This window comes from Neoarius graeffei, chromosome 15 (genome assembly GCF_027579695.1).
Source record: "Neoarius graeffei isolate fNeoGra1 chromosome 15, fNeoGra1.pri, whole genome shotgun sequence".
In the NCBI taxonomy this organism is placed as follows: domain Eukaryota; kingdom Metazoa; phylum Chordata; class Actinopteri; order Siluriformes; family Ariidae; genus Neoarius; species Neoarius graeffei.
This window is the reverse complement of record NC_083583.1, coordinates 56672343-56694684: the sequence shown is the minus strand read 5'-3', so window position 1 is coordinate 56694684 and position 22342 is coordinate 56672343. Positions and strand designations below refer to the sequence as shown.

General features: G+C 40.6%; 1 protein-coding gene across 1 annotated transcript in view; it reads left to right on the top strand.

Annotated features, from left to right (window-relative positions):
- The window catches only part of homer3b (homer scaffold protein 3b), a 56007-nt gene that overhangs the window by 5445 nt on the left and 28220 nt on the right, over positions 1 to 22342 (top strand). Inside the window, exons 2-3 of the mRNA XM_060941679.1 lie at positions 14393 to 14549; positions 14638 to 14769. Of these exons, the coding sequence (XP_060797662.1) occupies positions 14393 to 14549; positions 14638 to 14769 (289 nt within the window). The remainder of the gene's footprint in view (positions 1 to 14392; positions 14550 to 14637; positions 14770 to 22342) is intronic.

The window sequence follows — 22342 nt, the reverse complement described above, 5'->3', positions numbered from 1 at the left end:
AAAATTTTGAAAAAATATATCGTGATATAATTTTTTCTCATATCGCCCAGCCCTAATCAGCCATGTACGACGAGATTGAGTGGAATAACTGTTTTATTCTATCCACATTCACTGGATTTTGAGAAACAGAACATTTTTGTTATTTTTTGCAAACTTGATAAATAAAAACTTTATACAAAACGTCTGACAAAATAATTTCCGCTTTGAATGTAAACAAACCAGCGAAATGACAGGAGCAATTTGTGAAAAATGCTATAATAATTATTGAAAAATAAAAAAAGATATGTTCTTACTATCAAATACATATATGTTATTTACCAGCTGGGAGGTCCATATCGTGAAATACTGTGACCGAGGTCTTGAAAGTACTGACCGAGGCCCTCTGGGACCGACCTTAAAGGGATAGTTCAGGATTTTTGACATGAATCTGTATGGCATCCCCATCAACAGTGTCGTGCAAACACACTGACTTACCCCTGACAGCATCCTGTGAGTCCAGTTCTTGTCCAGTTTTGGTCCAGACGAAAGTAGTCCGGCAAGTTTGTTGGGGTCACGAAAGTAAAACGTTTTTCGTCTCAAAACAGTATGTGTTCAAAAGAGTGATATATTTGCATCACAAAACCGTTGCCAAATAAAAAGTCAGACCTCGAAATCGCTTGGCACTATTTTCTCTCCCTTCTTATCACTGCGCGCTGCCGCCAGGTGACAGCCACGGCTGTTTCATTCATTGTTTACTGCTAGCAAAGTTAGCGACAACATGTCTGACTACGACAGCGACGTTGAAAACATTGACTTCATCTCACAGCCAAAGGGATATCTTTATGAACCCGAATATACAGATGAAGAAATTCGCCAGATGGAGTTAGAACGGGCAGAGAGAGAAAGGGTGGACAGAGAAGTGGAAGAAGGTGAAGCTGGAGCCACAGCTTGTTAGCGCCGCTGATCTGAACTCCTAATCACTGCCAAACAATGGGAAAGGTGTTGATTCCTGCGCAGATGTCAACATGACAGCGCGCAGTGATACCGAGGGAGACAAAATATAGCGCCAAATAATTGCGAGGTCTGACTTTTTATTTGGCAACGGTTTTGTGACGCAAATATATCACTCTTTTGAACACATACTGTTTTGAGAAGAAAAATGTTTTACTTTCGTGACCCCAACAAACTTGCCGGACTACTTTCGTCTGGACCAAAACTAGACAAGAACTGGACTCACAGGATGCTGTCAGGGGTAAGTCAGTGTATTTGCACGACACTGTTGACGGGGATGCCATACAGATTCATGTCAAAAATCCCGAACTATTGCTTTAAGCTGGTAAATAATATCTCATTTCATCTCATCTCATTATCTCTAGCCGCTTTATCCTGTTCTACAGGGTCGCAGGCAAGCTGGAGCCTATCCCAGCTGACTACGGGTGAAAGGCGGGGTACACCCTGGACAAGTCGCCAGGTCATCACAGGGCTGACACATAGACACAGACAACCATTCACACTCACATTCACACCTACGCTCAATTTAGAGTCACCAGTTAACCTAACCTGCATGTCTTTGGACTGTGGGGGAAACCGGAGCACCCGGAGGAAACCCACGCGGACACGGGGAGAACATGCAAACTCCACACAGAAAGGCCCTCGCCGGCCACGGGGCTCGAACCCGGACCTTCTTGCTGTGAGGCGACAGCGCTAACCACTACACCACCGTGCCGCCCCGGTAAATAATATATTTATTTTTTTCTTTACTAAATTCTAACAGAAAACGAGAGCGCCTGAAATGGAAACCCGATCCGAGCTGCCATTTTGAATCCTCATTCACGGCTGTAATGCAAATGGCTTCCTCCTCGGTATACAAGTGCACTTCCATGGCAGGAAAAAAACTACATTTTGCTGCCTATGTAGTCCCCTATTTATACAAATAGGAGTCATTCAGGATTCAGCCATGTGTTTGCTCGGTGTTAGCAAGTTAGAGGTTTTTAGCTTTCTCCTGAAATGTTTTCTTTTATTTTGTCTTCCTCAGGGTAGTAAAACTCGCTTTCGCTGTGAACACTGTCGTTATCGCTATCCATGCTGTAAAATTAATGCTATTCTCCTGAGAAATGCTGGCAAAAATTTATAAGATTTTTGATAATCTTATAAATAAATCTTATAAAAAAAAAGAGAAATGTTGACAAAAAATGCTGCTATGTTTGTTGTTGTTGTGAACGAGCGAGTCGCCAGAGGTCCGTAACTGGGGTCCGTACGTAGGATACGGACCTGCTTGCCAGCCAATCAGAGCGCAGGATTTGATGGAAACCTCACCGCGATTTATCAGTACATGTTTTGGGGGAAGGTTTTGAAGTGATACTGGGTTTCTTTTCGCAGACCTGGCAACCCTATTTGTCATGGAATGCAATCACAAGTGTTTAATGAAAACGCCAAGTGTGAACAATAATTCATCTCAGTTGTCCAAATATGTCTGGAAAGAGCTTAATGGCAAGCCTGAACAGGGCCTGACACCCATCATCATTCTTGCGATGTTTTACAAAACTTAGCAACAGAGGCTCAGTATTGGGGATCTGGTGATATAGTTTTGGTATTTTCTCAAGGAATGGGGTGAAAAATAGGTTTGAGACATGACTAATGTATATTCCTGGTCTTAATATTGCCTCTAGGGAATCCCAGTGGACTTTTTTTTTTTGTAAAGTTGCAAGACATTCACATCCTCCTTTACAGTAGATTGCAAAGGGGATCAAGCCAAACTTGAGATTTTGTTTGAGAACAGCCAAACTGTTCTCAAGCCTGGATGCCAGTGGAGTGGCTCTGACGCTTGACTCTGAAGATTAGTCCATCAGATGGTGCGCTTCTTGTAAGCCAATTGGAGATGCCTAGTCTTTCAGCCGAATGTGTGATTTTTCTGGAGAAGGTAAGGGTAAATGAAGAGAAAGCAAAGATAAATGTACCTGTATAAAGGAATCCGTGAGTCACAAACCCCTTAATACATACACTACTGTTCAAAAGTTTGGGGTCACTTTGAAATGTGCTTATTTTTGAAAGAAAAGCACTGTTCTTTTCAATGAAGATCACTTTAAACTAATCAGAAATCCACTCTATACATTGCTAATGTGCTAAATGACTATTCTAGCTGCAAATGTGTGGTTTTTGGTGCAATATCTCCATAGGTGTATAGAGGCCCATTTCCAGCAACTCTCACTCCAGTGTTCTAATGGTACAATGTGTTTGCTCATTGCCTCAGAAGGCTAATGGATGATTAGAAAACCCTTGTACAATCATGTTAGCACAGCTGAAAACAGTTGAGCTCTTTAGAGAAGCTATAAAACTGACCTTCCTTTGAGCAGATTGAGTTTCTGGAGCATCACATTTGTGGGGTCGATTAAATGCTCAAAATGGCCAGAAAAATGTCTCGACTATATTTTCTATTCATTTTACAACTTATGGTGGTAAATAAAAGTGTGACTTTTCATGGAAAACACAAAATTGTCTGGGTGACCCCAAACTTTTGAACGGTAGTGTATATATTTTTTTATGTTGGTTGAAGCTGTCGCTCTTCTCATCATGGTTGCCATGTACCAAATCTTAAAATGGTGATCAGTACACAAGCCAGCCTGACTGGGTAACATGACTAATAATCAGTCATACAATTGTGCAATTTGGCATTCAGTGAAGCAGTTATATCATGATCTAACCGCTTCTTGAAGGCACCCTTCAAGAAAATGACCAGAAATTAATATAAAGGGGCATTCAGCATAGTTTAAAATAATCTTCTAGCCAAGGCAACCAGGTTCTGGGGTAAACAATCTTTACCGTCAGTATTACCATCAGTGCTTACTAAGGGCCTCTGCACGCTCTTGCGACAAGGCTTTCGCAGATAGTTGTAATTTATCATTGAGCGGGGAGTAATAGGCGTGCGCGATGTTATTCACCGCCACAACGCAAGGGGGCGCGAAGTCGTGAAATCGCTAGGAGTAGTTGGTGGGTGTGGTTAGTGGAGTGTTTTATCCTCCGGTTACTTATAATGACTAGAACTGGAGTCGTATAGATGTACGTACTTCCTCACTTCCTCGATCAACCGCTCTTCGTGCTGCTCCATCTTCGCTCGTGTTTTTAAAAATGGCGCTCGTGAAAACAAAACAAACCGGGAAAGTAGGGAAGCGGAAGTGTGTGTACAGCGGGTGTAGAGTGGACCAATCAGAGCCCTCTTGTCTGCGACGCTGTCTGCGAGGCTTCTGCGGTGGTCACAATTTTTGGGAGGTGCCCGCAAAGCGTCTGCGAAGGTGGGGGGGCTACGTAGACGCCATCTGCGGCGCCATCTGCAAGGACTGCGTTGTCAGCATAAATTGGCCTTAAGGCCCCTGAAAGCATACAGGGAAAAACAAACCCAAAGCATCAATGTCTGGTCACTGTATTTACAGTGGGTATTGGATGCCTTTCACTGTATGCATTCCTCTTTCTGTAGATGGTGTGCACAGCCAATAAGTTGAATTTTCTATAATATAGCACTTAACCAGCCAACAGCACGGCTCTCAATGGCTCAGTATTAAATTCAAACCCTGGACTCTCTCAGCTGTGTGTGTGTGTGTGTGTGTGTGTGTGTGTGTGTGTGTGTTTCTCATTATGTAACCCTACACCTGGAAGTTTTCTGTTGGTGAGTGACTTGATGGGCACGAGTAGTAAAATTCTCCTTGAAATTCAGATAAGTGATTTGGAAAGCAGGCACGTGTAATTTGATCCTACACCTTACATTTTCCACAGAGGCAGTGCTGGAAGCAGCGCATGAGTGAGATGGAAAAGGCTACCTATGCAGCCTAAGCAGAACAAAAATGATAGTGTATGTAGCCTTTGTCACATGTTTAGGATGGCACATATTGGCTTTGTAAATATAAAAGCATTAAAGGCACCTGTTCAGGGATGTGGCCACTCCAGGATCCTGCCAAATTCCCTCGCTCAGCTGGCACAGGCTCACCAGAAAGTGTGAGGACGCACCAAGACTGCTGGCTTGAGCACTTATGCTAAGTAGTGAGAGCTTGTCTTGGAGTTTTTCGATCGATAGAAACTTTATTTATCCCATCAGAGAAGACATCCTGCAATACAGTTCTCAGTTTTATGAACGAGTCACTTCTATAAATAGATTGCGGCATGCATCGTTATTTTTTGAAGTGTGAATGAGTAATATTACAGCAGCTAAATGAATGAAACAAAGAGTTTCCAAATGACACACAGCCCCCACTCCCCAACACTTGAGACCAGCCCCAGTGCATTTTTCAAATTGCCAGAAAAGGCGAGGGCTAGCACAAATTGAGGATGAACACGCACACACCCGTTCACAAGCATGCCAATACTTTACTCTTTTTAGTGAAAATACAGAGGAGTTTGAGTGTGAACTTTATCAGATGACATGCAGACAGTCTTGTGGGGCTGAATCTCGTATGTCTTTTCAATACAGTTCAAGTTGGGCATTCAGCTGTAAACAACGTGAACAGGAAATTGTTTGGGATTTGGTCTAACTAGAAGAGTTGGATAACTCTAGAGAAAGCTACATTGTGAGAGCTACACTTCTCTAACTCTAGAGAAAGCTACATTTAACTCTAGAGAAAGCTACATTGTGTGAAAGCTACATTTCTCTAACTCTAGAGAAAGCTACATTTAACTCTAGAGAAAGCTACATTGTGTGAAAGCTACATTTAACTCTAGAGAAAGCTACATTTCTCTAACTCTAGAAAGAGCTACATTGTGAGAGCTACATTTCTCTAACTCTAGAGAAAGCTACATTTAACTCTAGAGAAAGCTACATTGTGTGAAAGCTACATTTCTCTAACTCTAGAGAAAGCTACATTTAACTCTAGAGAAAGCTACATTGTGTGAAAGCTACATTTCTCTAACTCTAGAGAAAGCTACATTTAACTCTAGAGAAAGCTACATTGTGAGAGCTACATTTCTCTAACTCTAGAGAAAGCTACATTTAACTCTAGAGAAAGCTACATTGTGCGAAAGCTACATTTCTCTAACTCTAAAGAAAGCTACATTTAACTCTAGAGAAAGCAACATTTAACTCTAGAGAAAGCTACATTTCTCTAACTCTAGAGAAAGCTACATTGTGAGAGCTACATTTCTTTAACTCTAGAGAAAGCTACATTTAACTCTAGAGAAAGCTACATTGTGTGAAAGCTACATTTCTCTAACTCGAGAGAAAGCTACATTTAACTGTAGAGAAAGCTACATTGCGTGAAAGCTACATTTCTCTAACTCTAGAGAAAGCTACATTTAACTCTAGAGAAAGCTACATTGTGTGAAAGCTACATTTCTCTAACTCTAGAGAAAGCTACATTTAACTCTAGAGAAAGCTACATTGTGTGAAAGCTACATTTCTCTAACTCTAGAGAAAGCTACATTTAACTCTAGAGAATACATTGTGTGAAAGCTACATTTCTCTAACTCTAGAGAAAGCTACATTTAACTCTAGAGAATACATTGTGTGAAAGCTACATTTCTCTAACTCTAGAGAAAGCTACATTTAACTCTAGAGAAAGCTACATTTAACTCTAGAGAAAGCTACATTTAACTCTAGAGAAAGCTACATTTCTCTAACTCTAGAGAAAGCTACATTGTGAGAGCTACATTTCTCTAACTCTAGAGAAAGCTACATTTAACTCTAGAGAAAGCTACATTTAACTCTAGAGAAAGCTACATTGTGTGAAAGCTACATTTCTCTAACTCTAGAGAAAGCTACATTTAACTCTAGAGAAAGGCAGATTCTACCATAACAGAGGCCAGTTAAGTCCCATCTCCTTAAATTGCTGAATTGATTATTTTGATCATTCTATTAAGTTTTTCTAGTAGCATTTGGGGTCTTGGACATTCACAGTAAATTTTAGGACAGTAGTCCTGGTAACTAATTAATAAAAGCCTGACATGACAGACATGCTAAATGACAATAGAAACACATCGGTTTCTATCATCAAAATCTGACAGACAAACTAACGTCTACCATCATATTCTGACAGACACTCTAGATGACAATAGCAACAAAACTCTTTCTTACATTATTAATCTGACAAATTTAGTAATAATATTAAATACCTCATCACTAGAACCAAATAATAAAATAAAATATTGAAATAAAGAAAATTTATTTTCAAAATTGAAATATCAACAATAATTGTCAGAACAGTGACGATAGACACGACTGTGTCACTTTCGCGGGGAAATAACACATTGAAATGGCCTGTCGGCTGAAAGGGTCGCAAGTGGCTCTGATTTATCTCAACTTACGATAGTTTTCCTCCAGAAAAATTTAAATATGAATGCACAAATATATTCTCAATGTTTCTATCGTCAAAAATTTCTATCGTCAGGATAGCTGACTGAAAATCTTACCTTGATTTATTTGATGAAATCTAGCTGTCAGAACTCCAAGTCTTGCCCGGAAGTAAATGTCTGCTGTCACAAAAATCATGCGCAGTAGAATTTCCTCTTTGCGTCAGTCAACATGTGCGTGGTGAGGGCTTGAATTTTGCTATCGTCAGGTGCATTTGACTGACAGACTGACGATAGCATTTTTTAAAAATAACTGTGGGCTTCTCTCGTGAACGAAATAGATTAACGGCGCAAAAACTATTTCAACTCTATCTGTTGACACCCAAAAATGATAAAGCCTGCTTCCACACGATGACTACCAAAGATCCATAATGGCCGAGTCTATCGTCAGGTCATCTGACAGAAATTCACTGACGATAGCAACAGGGATAATGAAAGTGATTTTTAAAATGGGAGTTATGTCTGTCAGATATGTCAAAGAAATAGAACTTTATTCTTTAAAAATTTTTTATTGATATACTCGGTGTATTTTTAAATGACGTGCTGTTTTAGAAGACCAAATACCATATTTTCAATCTTGAAAATATTACCTCACTGAAAAAAGGACGAAAAATTTCTTATTTTGTGGGCAAGTGGTAAATGGATCCAGTTACGATAGAATCTGCCGAAAGCTAATTTCTCTAGAATTAAGAAGAGTTGGATAACTCTAGAGAAAGCTACATTGTGAGAGCTACATTTCTCTAACTCTAGAGAAAGCTACATTGTGAGAGCTGCATTTCTCTAACTGTAGAGAAAGCTACATTTAACTCTAGAGAAAGCTACATTGTGAGAGCTACATTTCTCTAACTCTAGAGAAAGCTACATTTAACTTTAGAGAAAGCTACATTGTGTGAAAGCTACATTTCTCTAACTCTAGAGAAAGCTACATTTAACACTAGAGAAAGCTAATTTCTCTAGAATTAAGAAGAGTTGGATAACTCTAGAGAAAGCTACATTGTGAGGGCTACATTTCTCTAACTCTAGAGAAAGCTATATTTAACACTAGAGAAAGCAAATTTCTCTAGAATTAAGAAGAGTTGGATAACTCTAGAGAAAGCTACATTGTGAGGGCTACATTTCTCTAACTCTAGAGAAAGCTACATTTAACTCTAGAGAAAGTCACATTTCTCTAACTAGAGAAAGCTATATTTAACACTAGAGAAAGCAAATTTCTCTAGAATTAAGAAGAGTTGGATAACTCTAGAGAAAGCTACATTGTGAGGGCTACATTTCTCTAACTCTAGAGAAAGCTACATTTAACTCTAGAGAAAGCTACATTGTGTGAAAGCTACATTTCTCTAACTCTAGAGAAAGCTACATTTAACTCTAGAGAAAGCTACATTGTGTGAAAGCTACATTTCTCTAACTCTAGAGAAAGCTATATTTAACACTAGTGAAAGCTAATTTCTCTAGAGTTAAGAAGAGTTGGATAACTCTAACTCTAGAGCAAGCTACATTTAACTCTAGAGAAAGCTACATTGTGTGAAAGCTACATTTAACTCTAGAGGAAGCTACATTGTGTGTTTGTAGACCTGGAGAAGGCGTACGATAGAGAGCCGAGAGATGAGTTATGGTATTGTATGAGAAAGTGTGGCGTGAATGAGAAGTATAACAGAGCGGTGCAAGACATGTATGAGAACAGTGAAACAGCAGTGAGGTGTGCAGTTGGAACGACTGAATAGTTCAAGGTGAAGGTGGGACTCCATCAAGGATCTGCTTTGAGTCCTTTCTTGTTTGCCATAGTGATGGATAGCTTGACAGACGAAGTGAGGCAAGAGTCACCATGGAACATGATGTTTGCAGATGATATTGTGATAAGTGGTGAAAGTAGGTTGAGTTGGGTTTGGAGAGATGGAGGGATGCATTGGAATGAAGAGGAACGAAGGTGAGCAGTAGCAAAACAGAATACATGTGCATCAGTGAGAATGGGGATGAGAGTGCAGTGAAGATGCAAGGAGTAGACGTAAAGAAAGTTGGTGAATTCAAGTACCTGGGGTCAACTGTGCAGGAAAATGGGGGCTGCGATAGTGAGGTGAGAAAGAGAGTGCAGGCAGGGTGGAGCAGTTGGAGAAGGATTTCGGGAGTCGTTTGTGATCGGAAAGTCCCAGCAAAAGTGAAAGGTAAGATGTATAAGACAGTAGTGAGACCAGCTGTGATGTATGGATTGGAGACCGTACCCTTAACGAAGAGACAGGAGGCAAAGTTGGAGGTGGCGGAGTTGAGGATGCTAAGGTTTGCGATGGGAGGTTGGACAGGATAAGGAACGAGCACATCAGAGGGACAGCACATGTGGAGAGCTTGGGAATTAAGCTAAGAGAGATGACACTGAGATGGTATGGGCACATCCTGAGAAGAGATGCAGAGCATGTGGGAAGGAGAATGTTGAGGATGGAGCTGCCAGGCACACGAAAACGACGAAGGCCAAAGAGGAGATACATGGATGTGGTGAGAGAGGATGTGAAAGTGGCAGGTGTGGTAGAGAAGGATGAGGAAGACAGGGAGCAATGGAGACGAAAGATCCGCTGTGGCGACCCCTAATCGGGAGCAGCCAGAAGAAAAAGAGTTGGATCATGGGAAGAAATTTAATTTCAGGCTACGCACAATTGTCACTATGGGCAAATCAATACAAATTAATATGAAGCATTAAATTGCTGTTTAAAATTGTGATGTGTTTTAAATACAGAAAAAAATATTTCCACCCTAAAGCACATTAACTCATATTTTCACATGTATTACTCCTGTTATAGTTCAATTTAGCAACTAGGTGTATATCTAAAAGAAGTCAAACATTCTCGTTTATGAGGTATTAAAAAAATATTTCACACCTATATTTCAAATATATATTGCCCATGTATGACAAGGTCGACCATGAAAATAAATATTATATGGACACGAGTGTTTTACTGGGAAATACATGACTCGTATTTTTCATACGCGCTACATCCGGGACATGGAGAACCAAAACCATGACATAAATCTCTGAATGCCATACTTGTGAGTAGGGCTGTGCGATATGGGGAAAAAATGAATATCCCGATACATTTTCTCCATTTCACGATATATATATCTTGATATATTTAAATCTCCTGTAAAGGACCCCATGAAATCTAACTTTTACTCTTTACTGTTTTCACTACAATCCCTGCAGATTAAATAACATTCTTGGTTAACTTTACAGGTGGTTTTCAACAACACATTTTAAATTTTCATGTTGGTGATTAATCACAATTGAATTGAAATAAGACTATTTTTATTCAACAAAGATGTGGCACAAACTGCAAAAACAATCTTGAAAATTGCAACAAAGGGGCCGTACAATACAGAGCCGCTCAGAGCTCAAATCAATAAAGTGCAAGCTCAACACTGAGAAGGACATTTAGCCTAAATAAGAAAAGTGCTCTTTCATTAAATTATTTAAAAAAATAGATCTCCAAGCTATTAACCTGACTACTGAGAACCACTGGAACATTCACAATAGAGAGAGATTGAGGGAGAGAAGAGAGAGATCTGCAAAACATCATTTTTCTCTTTGCACACTTTTGAACTGAGTGTTTTCTGGCTCTGCCTCTCAGATGTGTATAATTCCGGTATTGCCTTCTCTGTAAAATGTCTGCGACCAGGCAACTCATGTTTGGGATCGAGTGTGTTTGGTAATTTTTTGGAAGCCTGGTTTTTCCACTACACTAATTGGGATCATGTCTTCGGCAATGACGTTAGTGATTTGCATCCGTTATAGCTCTCCATCTCTGACTCGTTTTCTCATATGAGGTGGCTTTGGAGAACGAGGCCGCTATGGTCATTTGTTTAGCTTGTGGGGGGTTTTAGCTCGTGGGCAAGTAGTTCGGAGTTTAAGAGACTCTTTGTTCTGTACCGGGTGAGTTTCAGGTGATGGAATATATTTGTAGTGCTGCTGCCTTTCGTGATGACAGGTTTTTTTTTTGCACACTTTACAAACTGGCATTTGCTGTTCCACGTCCTCCTCGCGATATCCAAAAAATGCCAGATGACTGACCCCTTACTAGTTCTTTTAGGAACCAGTTCGTTCGCTTCCATTTTTAATTTGTCGCTGAAATTGACAGAGCTTACACGGTAGTCTATGCAGCACCAGCGATTGCATGAACTGAGTCAGCGCTGTAAACTGAAACTAGGAAATCTTCCCGCCGGCAGTGTTGCCAGATACTGCTGACGTTTTCCAGCCCAAAATATGTTCAAAACCCGCCAAAATGCACTTAAAACCGCCCAATTGGGCGGGAAACCGCCCAATCTGGCAACACAACCGAAACTAGAAAATCTTCCCGGAAGATCCTTTCAGCACCGAGATGTCGCCCGGGATTGGTTGGCGAGTGCGTGACGTTATTGTTTTCTTTACCCTTAGTTAGCCTATCACGTTATTGCCTGAGGGACAGGGAGAAAACCACCGGAAAAGGCTTTAAACAAACGCAACAAACACGAAACAAACACAAGTCAGAAGATGACCATAAAATACTCGATAGTTACAATATAATAATTTTATGTATCGCACACAGAATTTTCGGCGATATATCGCACAGCCCTACTCGTGAGGAAATCGATGAATTGTTTTGATAAATTTGGGTACTTTTTGTTTGTGAATGTTTCTATATAATAGAAAGATCACAGGTTAGCTTGAAGAGATGAAGTTTATCTTCTCATGTTGAAAAACTCACATTTTTCATACGACATACATCACTGATCTAAGTGACACGTTTTCCCGATATTTCACTCCGATGACGTCACTCCCAGTGTTTTCCCACTGATTAGATGTGCGAACCGGTTCAAAATTAAAATTCTTTTGATTAACTTGCATATTTTTTTGGTGGATGTGTCCATATAATATAAAGAACATTACATGGTAGCGCGAAAATATGAAGTTTATCTTCTCATGTTGAAAAATATTTTCACTCGTTTGCTTCGTTCACTCATGAATACATTCACCACTCGAAAATAAACTTCATATCTTCACGCCACTGTGTAATATCCTTTTTTTTATTTTCACAGTGCGGTTTCCATCAAATCCTGTGCTCTGATTGGCTGGCGAGCAGGTCCGTATACTATGGTACGGACCTCTGGCGACTCGCTCGTTCACAACAGCAACAAACATAGTAGAATTTTTTGTCAACATTTATCTTTTTTTTTAAATAAGATTTATTTATAAGTATCAAAAATCTTGTAAATTTTTGCCAGCATTTCTCAGGAGAATAGCATTAATTTTACAGCATGGATAGCGATAACGACAGTCTTCACAGCGAAAGCGAGTTTTACTACCCTGAGGAAGAAGAAATAAAAGAGAACATTTCAGGAGAAAGCTAAAAACCTCTAACCTTGCTAACAACGAACAAAAACATGGCTGAATCCTGAATGACTCCTATTTGTATAAATAGGGGACTACATAGGCGGCAAAATGTAGTTTTGTTTTGTTTTTTTCCTGCCATGGAAGTGCACTTGTATACTGAGGAGGAAACCATCTGCATTACAGCCATGAATGAAGATTCAAAATAACATTAATTTTACAGCATGAATAGCGATAACGACAGTGTTCACAGCGAAGGCGAGTTTTACTACCCTGAGGAAGAAGAAATAAAAGAAAACATTTCAGGAGAAAGCTAAAAACCTCTAACTCGCTAACGCCGAGCAAAAACATGGCTGAATCCTGAATGACTCCTATTTGTATGAATAGGGGACTACATAGGCGGCAAAATGTAGTTTTTTTTTTTTTTTTTCCTGCCATGGAAGTGCACTTGTATACCGAGGAGGAAGCAATTTGCATTACAGCCGTGAATGAGGATTCAAAATGGCGGCTCGGCTCGGTTTTCCCTTTCGGGTGCTCTCGTTTTCTGTTAGAATTTGGTAAAGGAAAAAAAATAAATGTATTAGTTACCAGCTTAAAGTCGGTCCGTATGGTGAAATACTGTGACCTCGGCCTTGAATACTGACCTCGGCCCAGAGGGCCTCGCTCAGTACTTTCAAGACCTCGGTCACAGTATTTCACCATACGGACCGACCTTAAGCTGGTAAATAACATATATTTATAACCACCTGAAAGAGCATATTTTAATTATCAAGTGTGCAAAATCTGAAGTTGGTACCTTGAACCAATTTTTAGAATTTCAAGACATCTTGTACAAGACAACAGTTCCTGAAAATTTCATGCATTGCATCTAGCATGAATAGTTTTGAAAATAAACATGTTTACTTATTTGAAGTGGGCGGCACAGTGATGTAGTGGTTAGCGCTGTCGCCTCACAGCAAGAAGGTCCTGGGTTCGAGCCCCGTGGCCGGCGAGGGCCTTTCTGTGCGGAGTTTGCATGTTCTCCCCATGTCCGCGTGGGTTTCCTCCGGGTGCTCCGGTTTCCCCCACAGTCCAAAGACATGCAGGTTAGGTTAACTGGTGACTCTAAATTGAGCGTAGGTGTGAATGAGAGTGTGAATGGTTGTTTGTGTCTATGTGTCAGCCCTGTGATGACCTGGCGATTTGTCCAGGGTGTACCCCGCCTTTCACCCGTAGTCAGCTGGGATAGGCTCCAGCTTGCCTGCGACCCTGTAGAACAGGATAAAGTGGCTAGAGATAATGAGATGAGATGAGACTTATTTGAAGTAAATACAGTACCAATTAAAAGTTTGGACAAACGTGCTCATGAATATGAAATCGGAGCACTGTATTTTGTGACTTTTTCTGTAACACTGTTCTGCAATAAAATTAGGGACGCACCCTGTTTTTAAGCCTCTATATCTCAGAAAATACAAGCAGATACAATCTTGAAGTTTTGCACGTTACTTTGCACAGTATTTCCAGTAGGTATGAAGCAAATTGAAGATGGTTAGTTGGGAACTTTTTTAATAAATCTGGTGATTTTGAGGTGGAGTTACCATATTGTTATAAGACTACTGGTTTATGACATGGTAGATTTTTCACTACCAACTTTCTACTTTCATGAGCCCGATCTTTCGATTCTGAAAATGTATGTTTCATTTAAGACTGCAAAGTATTCTTAATGAGGTCTTTGAAAAGATTTAATGTGTACCACAGGGAGCAGCCTCTCTTTAGCACAAAGGCACACGTCTTCCAGATTGATCCAGCCACTAAGCGAAACTGGATTCCTGCCAGCAAGCATGCAGTCACTGTGTCGTTCTTCTATGACGCCAGCAGGACTGTGTATCGCATCATCAGTGTAGGAGGAACAAAGGTAAAGCTGCTGGATCCAGAGCACTACAAGTTGTATGGTCTTAATTTTGACTTAATTGTGCCTCTTGTTGCCATTTGCTTTGGCACAGGCAATTATAAACAGCACTGTAACACCCAACATGACCTTCACCAAGACTTCGCAGAAATTTGGGCAGTGGGCAGACAGCAGAGCAAACACTGTGTATGGATTAGGCTTCGCTACAGAGCAGCATCTTCAACAGGTAAGCAGTTTTCTGAACAAAAATGTAGTGGTTTAGAAACTCTCTTTAGTAGTTCTGTCTGGATTATGACGACGAACCAACCATATAAGATTAACTGGTGAATAGAAAAAAGTATAACACAATAAACATGCTTTAAAAATGCATCTTCAAATTGCAGTTGGATTACAATTTGTTTGACTGCTGTAACAAGCCAGCTCTCTAACAAAACCAATGAAACATCCATCCCATACTCATTTATCCATACCCAGTCCCATGTCCGTCCCATTCCAGTCCCATTCATGCATCCCAGTTCCATCCATCCTATACCCATTTATCCACCCATCCTTCCAACCTATACCCAGTCCCATCCCCTTCAGACCCATTTATACATCCAGTCCCATCTCGGTTCCATCCCATCTCCTCTCAATTACAGTATCATCTCTATTCCATTCCACTTCCATCCATCTCTGTCCCATCCCAATCCATCCATCCATGCTACATTCCAATATCATCCAAATCCCATCTCATATTTCTCCATCCTTGTCTTATCAGGGTTCCTACACAGTATGGAAAAGTATGGAATTTGATTTTAGTTATTTCCAGGTCTGGATAAGTATGGAAAAGGAAAATAGAGTATGGAAAAATATATTTCAGTTTCCACACTATTGCCCTTATTTTTTTTTCTAAAATATAAAGTTAAGCCAAAATGTTCGAGTTTGATGTCACTGAATTTAAGCAAGGCAAGACGTGTACGCGATACAGCTGAGATGATTTCTGTGGCATCTGCCATCAGTGAACTGTCTGACGTTAGCACGTTGGGCTCCATCGTACCTCTGCAGGAATAAAAAATCGGCACAAATGCACATTGCAATACTACAAATGTCAGAATGGATAATTGCAAGTTTTCTGAGAGCTGGCAAGTTTTGCCGGTGTTGTGGGGCTGCCCCAGGCGTGAATGATGGCAAATATCGTGTGCTTGCACGTGTCAGTGTTGGAAATTAGCACTTGCTACCCGCCAAATGTGGGTGATTTTGCATAGTTGGAGTTGAATTTGCTCAACCTACCAGCCACAGTGGTGGGTAAATAAAAGTAGCATAGACAAAGAAATAATGCAGTTGTAACAGAGACATTTGTGACCTTCCACAACACGGATTGTATCACGAGCCTGCTTGTTCCACTCGGACACTTTAATGAGGACACAGTCTCCTCATTAAAGTGTCTGAGTGAAACAAGAAGACTTGGATTCATTGTGGCAACTTGAGCGTAGAACGCTAACTAGTGCTAACTTGAGCGTAGCACGCTAACTACTGACTGACCGTTAAAGAGAATTACCTCAGGTCGAGCAACCTGGGCTAGCGCTGCAGCAAACAAACACAAAATGTTACAAAGTAGGGGTTTAGAGGTCTGAAGAGAAAACCTCTCAGGAAATGAAGGCCAAAGAAGGGAAGGTCAAAAAACACTTGTTTAATGAGAAGCGGGGAAAAGTCAACAAGAGGGAGTCCAGCGAATGGTTCATGCGTGTGTACGTGTGTTTTTTTTTTTTTTTAATTTATTTTAAAATCTGCCCAACTCCTCAAACACAACTTCCATCAGTTCACGTGTGTGTGTGTGCGCATGCGAGAGAGAGAGAGAATGTCAGTATTTTCCTCAAGTTTAAATATTTAACTTACATACATGTCAACCTATACGGAATGTCCGTATTTTATACGGATTTGATTCAATAAACGTAGTATACGGGCGTACAAATAAAGTTATACGGATTCTTTAAAAAAACTTCAATATTTATTTAGAGCTATAATCAATTCCCACGATGATAAAAGAGCGCATAACATTTACAAACGTACTGTACACCACAGACAGCCAGTAAAGAGTCTTATGAAATCGCGCGTTATCTTGTGGTAGCGAGACTTCGTTCCAATTTTGATCATGCACACACCGCATTGCGAGAATCCCGCCAACCGTGAAGTCATAAACATATAAACATAGACGCCGCCTTCTGCGTAGAATCATACGTCATCCTCGCCGCCATATTGGATGGGGCAAAGTGGAGATTCTTCAACCGTCTCTGGTATAGCGTCTAGACAGTAGCCGAGAATAAAGATGCCTCATTCATGTGCTGCGTTTAACTGTACCAACAGGTTTACCGTCCAAACAAGATCACATGGGATTACCTTTCACAGGTGAGACTGGAAAAATACTTTTCATTGTATTTGGTCATTATAACGTAATTTTACGAACAGATTTTTCTGACTCTGTGGCTAATATGAAGTCTCGTGCATAATAGCCGCTCGGTGAAACCTGTCTCCAAACAATGAAGTATTTCCTTCGTAACTACGCTGATAACACTTTGTGTTTTTGTCAAACATTGGAGCTTTGTATTCATTTTGAAGGTTTATTGTTATTAATATTGAATAAAAAGTAACTGGGATATATCATTGTTAATTATCATTCAAATTTTAGGTAAATTATTTTAATTTGCATCTTATACGGATTTTATAAGGGAAATACGGATTTTGGAGGTTGGTTATACAGGTTTGATTGACCAAAGGTTGACATGTATGAACTTAGCCTGTTTTTCCTAAATAATCATGCTTGAATATCGTAGCTCTTACTGTATTATTTTTCACATGTAATTACACTTTTAGTTAAAACAAGAACATAGCTGGCCAAAAAAAAAAAGAGTGGCTAGGAGATTTTAGACTCCAGTAGCCACAGCAGCAGGAGGATAAAGAAGTTAATTTCCAACCCTGGTGTGTACGTCTCTTTGTATTTTTGTGTATCTGCATGACAATGCATTTGTGTGTGTGGGCACATGTTTTAGAACAGATGTGTGTGAGAACAGGCGGCATGGTGGTGTAGTGGTTAGCACTCAGTGCGTTTACATGCACATCCAAATCGAGCTGCTGTCGATAATCGAGCTAAGGGTCCCAGCAGGGGTGCCAGAGAAATCCAATCCTACATGCACACAAGGAAATCGAGCTATTGTGTGAGGTACATTGTGCACCTGAGCCACAGGTGGCGCTACACGCCCCATCGTGTTGGTACACTTCCGGTTGTCGTCATGAAGAAGAGGAGTGATTTCCACTTTACATTCACACCACATGTCATTGCCACCTGTTGGCTACAAACTGTCCTGCGCAGACCACTGTTTTGTAAGACAACTTATTTTGCACAATTGTATATTTTTCTAAAGTCCATTTTTTGCTTACAATTTAACTTATGTCTTAATAATAGGGGTGGGCGATATATCGAGATTTGCGATATATCGATATGTTTTATGAACACGAAAAAGATTTTGGCATATCGTATATATCGAGATAATGCTCTAAATTAATATGATTTCGCCACTGTGCTTAATTTCCTTCACTGTGCTATGGTGCTGCCCGCCCCGCCTCCTTCGTGTGTTTGTACCCCCTCCCCTCGCGTGTAGGCGGCGTGTTAACTCATTCAACATGGCGGCGCCCACAGAAAGCCCGGAGGCGGCAGAACTCGTACCAAAAAAAAGGACAAATGGCTCCATTATATGGAGATATTTTGGTTTTAAACCGTCGGACGAACAACAGAAAGAGGTCTACTGCCGGGAATGCAAGAAATTGGTGGCAACCAAAGCGTCGAGCACCACGAACCTGTTCAACCATTTACAGGTACGCCACAAACTTTTGTACGAGGAGTGTGCCAGGCTGAGAGTTAATGCAGTGAGATGAGTTTGAGTTTTGTTTTTAAGGAAAAGGAAGGCAATATGTATTATTTCTATAAGTCAAATTAATATTTATGAAATGTTTTTTGTTTTTTTTTTGTTACTTAAATGTTTAAGACGCACTTTATAAGAACTGCCTACCCTCAGGTTTTATGTTTGTAATTAAAATAAGGCAATATACTACTTCCTTGGTTTGATAATTCATGTTAAAAATGGTGCACAAGCACTTTGTTACTAGGACCTGTCTACCTCTAGGCACTTGGCTGCCTACCTGTTTGCACTTCAATAAAAAAAAAAAAAAACACCTTGCTGAATTTGGTGTGTCTGTTTTTTGGGGGTTGTTTTTCCTGCATAGATATCGAGATGTATATCGAGATTTTTTTTTTTTTCTCCATATCGCCCAGCCCTACTTAATAAACACACAAAAAGTTCAATTGTTTTTGTTTTTTGTCTCCTTGTTCCTCCTGACCTCTTCTGCTGCTCGTTTCTACTACTGTTGTCATGCCGACCGAGGCTGTTGTGTTTCCCGCTTGTGGTCTCGTCACTTCCAGAAGGGAAGTAAGTAGCTCGACTACGTAGCTCGATAGGGTTTACATGCACTAAGTAGCTCGGCTACAATCGCATAATCTAGGTCGCGTAGCTTGATTACGAGAAATCCAGTTCGTTTCGATTTCAGCCGAGCTAAGGTGTATTCATGGCATTTAGAACTTCGATTTCAGTCGAGCTACGGCAGAAATTCAATTTTCTCTATGTGCATGTAAACGCACTCACTGTCGCCTCACAGCAGGAAGGTCCTGGGTTCGAGCCCAGCGGCCGACGAGGGCCAAGTGTGAATGGTGGTTTGTCTTTATTTGTCAGCCCTGCGATGATCTGGCAACTTGTCCAGGGTCAGGGATGGAAAGTCTTCCAGATTTACCCAGAAATCCGGATATTTGACAAAACTCTTGAAAATCTCCGGTTTTCCGAATGGAGAAATTAATTTTTCGGATTTTTCGCATTCCTAGGCGGGGTGTAATACTTCGCATCGTCCTTGCATGGGCGCGGTCCTTAAATAGCCCAAACATAGTTCATTGATTAAAGGTGTCATTCCACGACAAACCGTTTAATACTGGCTCTTTTTGAAATACCATAGTTCACGCCGAGTTGCATATGCATGCTGCACATGAAAATGTTCTTCTGCCCCCATTCCCTGTATTAGCCTATGAAAGAAAATAGACGGAAAAACGAGTGAATCAGAAAAAGCCCTACGAACTTGCGTCACTTCGAAAATTAGTAGTCATGGCCTCGCCCATAACCCACTGGAAGGGAGCGTCACAATGCTGTTAGCCAATCAGAAGCGATATGTTTACATGTCATGAATATTCATGAGTAAGAGCTGAAATCCTGTCGTTCTCTCCCCACCCACTCCTCCACCAAACTAGAACAGCCTGAAACAGGAGCACCACAGCATTTTTTTTTTTTTCACCAAAACCGGCTCACAGGGCATTCATTCATACTAGAGACCACCGCACAATTAATGAAAAAACGATGCAATAACACCTTTAAAGACAGGTGTCCTTTGTTAACGGCGCGCGTGCCGGAGCTCGTTAGGTGCATGCCCAAGGCGCGCCTTCAGGTGCACGTGCTGAGGCGCGCAGGACTGACACCGTTCTGCGCAACACAATCGCATTAGAAAGCATGGTCAAGCTGCCAGTGTAGCTGCAGTCTTTTTAGTTGCAAATTACAAGTATTTCCTCGTGTTAATAATTCGCCATGTCAAAACAAGCAAAACTTTCCTCCTCCTTTCGACGTGAAGAGAGGTAAGCAATTTATTATATATATATATTTTTTCCATCAAAGTTGCATTTTGTGGTTTCGAAGCTAAGTTTTAGTGCCGTTTCTAGAACACATCATCAAGAAAACGTGGAAGAAACAGCGATAATGGAAGAGCCGGTTTCTAAGCTGCCTAAAACTAGCAATGGTCATTATTTTTTGTTACATAATGCACTCAGGCTGCCAGTCAGTGTGTGACCCCACCCTGAAAAATCCAAGCTACGCCCCTGATTTACATGAGAAATGTGGTATTCATTGGTGTGTTTAAATTTACAGACAATACGAACTAATGTAAACAATCGGCTTCAACTCGCATAAATCTGAATTGGAAATGTTTAGTTCACTTTAGCTTCTGCAAACGCACAACTCTACTAAAAGATTGATAAACGAGGCTCAACGTCCCCAACATTGAAACCTGAAAGCTTTAGAAACTCTAACAGACCTTTACTTTTTAACAGGACTGTTTTGGGATTTTGCTGAGTTTACCTTCAACTGTCTGATTTTTCCAAAGTAATGAACTGTGTAGCAGGAAAATCACTGCGTTTTCTAAATGCACTCCTGAAAATTACTCATTAACTAGGGGAATTAAATGTGATATTTTTGACATGTTAATCATTAATGTACATGAAAAAGGCTTAAAAGTTATAACTTGTTTTAGTGAAAATAAGTACTAGAATGCAGGGTTTTGCATGTTATGTTATTAAAATATTTTGGGGGGACGTTGCGCCCCCCCCCATCTTAGTTTGATTTTCAAAAGTTCAGGTTTTTTTTTCTTTGCTCCACTTTCATCTCTAAAGCCTAGGTCACAACCGGATGTACGATTTTTGGCGTTTCCCAAATCGCTGCGTTTTTTTTGTTCATGGAGAAAGACACACGTTGGCCGTAAGTTTGTCTTGCAACCTGAAAAAAACGTAAGCGCCCGTAGAGTTTGTTTGACATGACAAAGAACCTCTGCGGCCGGTCTATGGCTTGAAAATCAGCACGTCACACGCGCGCCCTCCGTGCGTTTCTTGCGTTTTTTGCACGTAGACCGGCCGTAGGAGCACGTACGGCCGGTTGTGACTGAGGCTTAAGGGTGTACCCCGCCTCTCGCCCATAGTCAGCTGGGATAGGCTCCAGCTTGCCTGCGGCCCTGTACAGGATAAGCGGCTACAGAAAATGGATGGATGGATGGAGCGTGAGAGCATAGTTGCCCTTCCTTATTTGTGTGTGGCACAGTCGCACAAGAACGCTTATCTTGATAACTGTCTCACTCCCATGTTTTATCTTCATACTCGGATATGTGTGGATGGATTTCTCTGTCACTCACCCAGTCTTTACAGCAGGATCCAACTGGTTTCCTGTATGTTTCCATTGGTGTGTGTGATGTTGTGTATGTGCTTATGACAGGAGGAGAGACATAAGACAAAGGGGAGAGTGTTCTAAACTTTTTGTGGCCAGTCATTTTTAAACTGTTTTACTCCATCTAATATTCAGTGAAGCAAAGTCCGTGCACTTCTGTTCCCTTTTCTTTTGATGAGTTGGACGTCAACATCCCTCCTGTTACTGTTACAGGTAGAAGGGATCAGTTTGTTTTTTCACATGTACACAGCAAAAGCGGAAGAACGCTGCACTGTTTTATCATTGCAGCTTGAATAAATTTTTGTGCATTGAACTTGTCTGGGTTTGGTTTTAATTGATTTGGATGAGCTACAGCACCTTACCATAGCGGTACCACGAGAAATTTTGGACCCCATGAAAGAATATAATATCAGTAATTACTTGCTTGCTTCTGACAATTATTTGGCAAAGTACTAGCTTCCATACTTCCATACCAAGTTAAAGATGAAACACACTCCAACATTTTAAGCAATATCGGTGTATTATTTTGGTTTTGTACAATTTTAGAGTGAAAAAAAGAAAGGAGTAACTTGCAAAAGTATGGGAACCCTAGGAGATTTGAACACTCGGATCACTTTGACCAAGGTCTCAGACCTTAATTAGTTTGTTAGGGTTATGGCTTGTTCACATTCATCATTAGGAAAGGCCAGGCGATGCAAATTTCAAAGCTTTATAAATACCCAGGCTCCTCTAACCTAGTCCCAA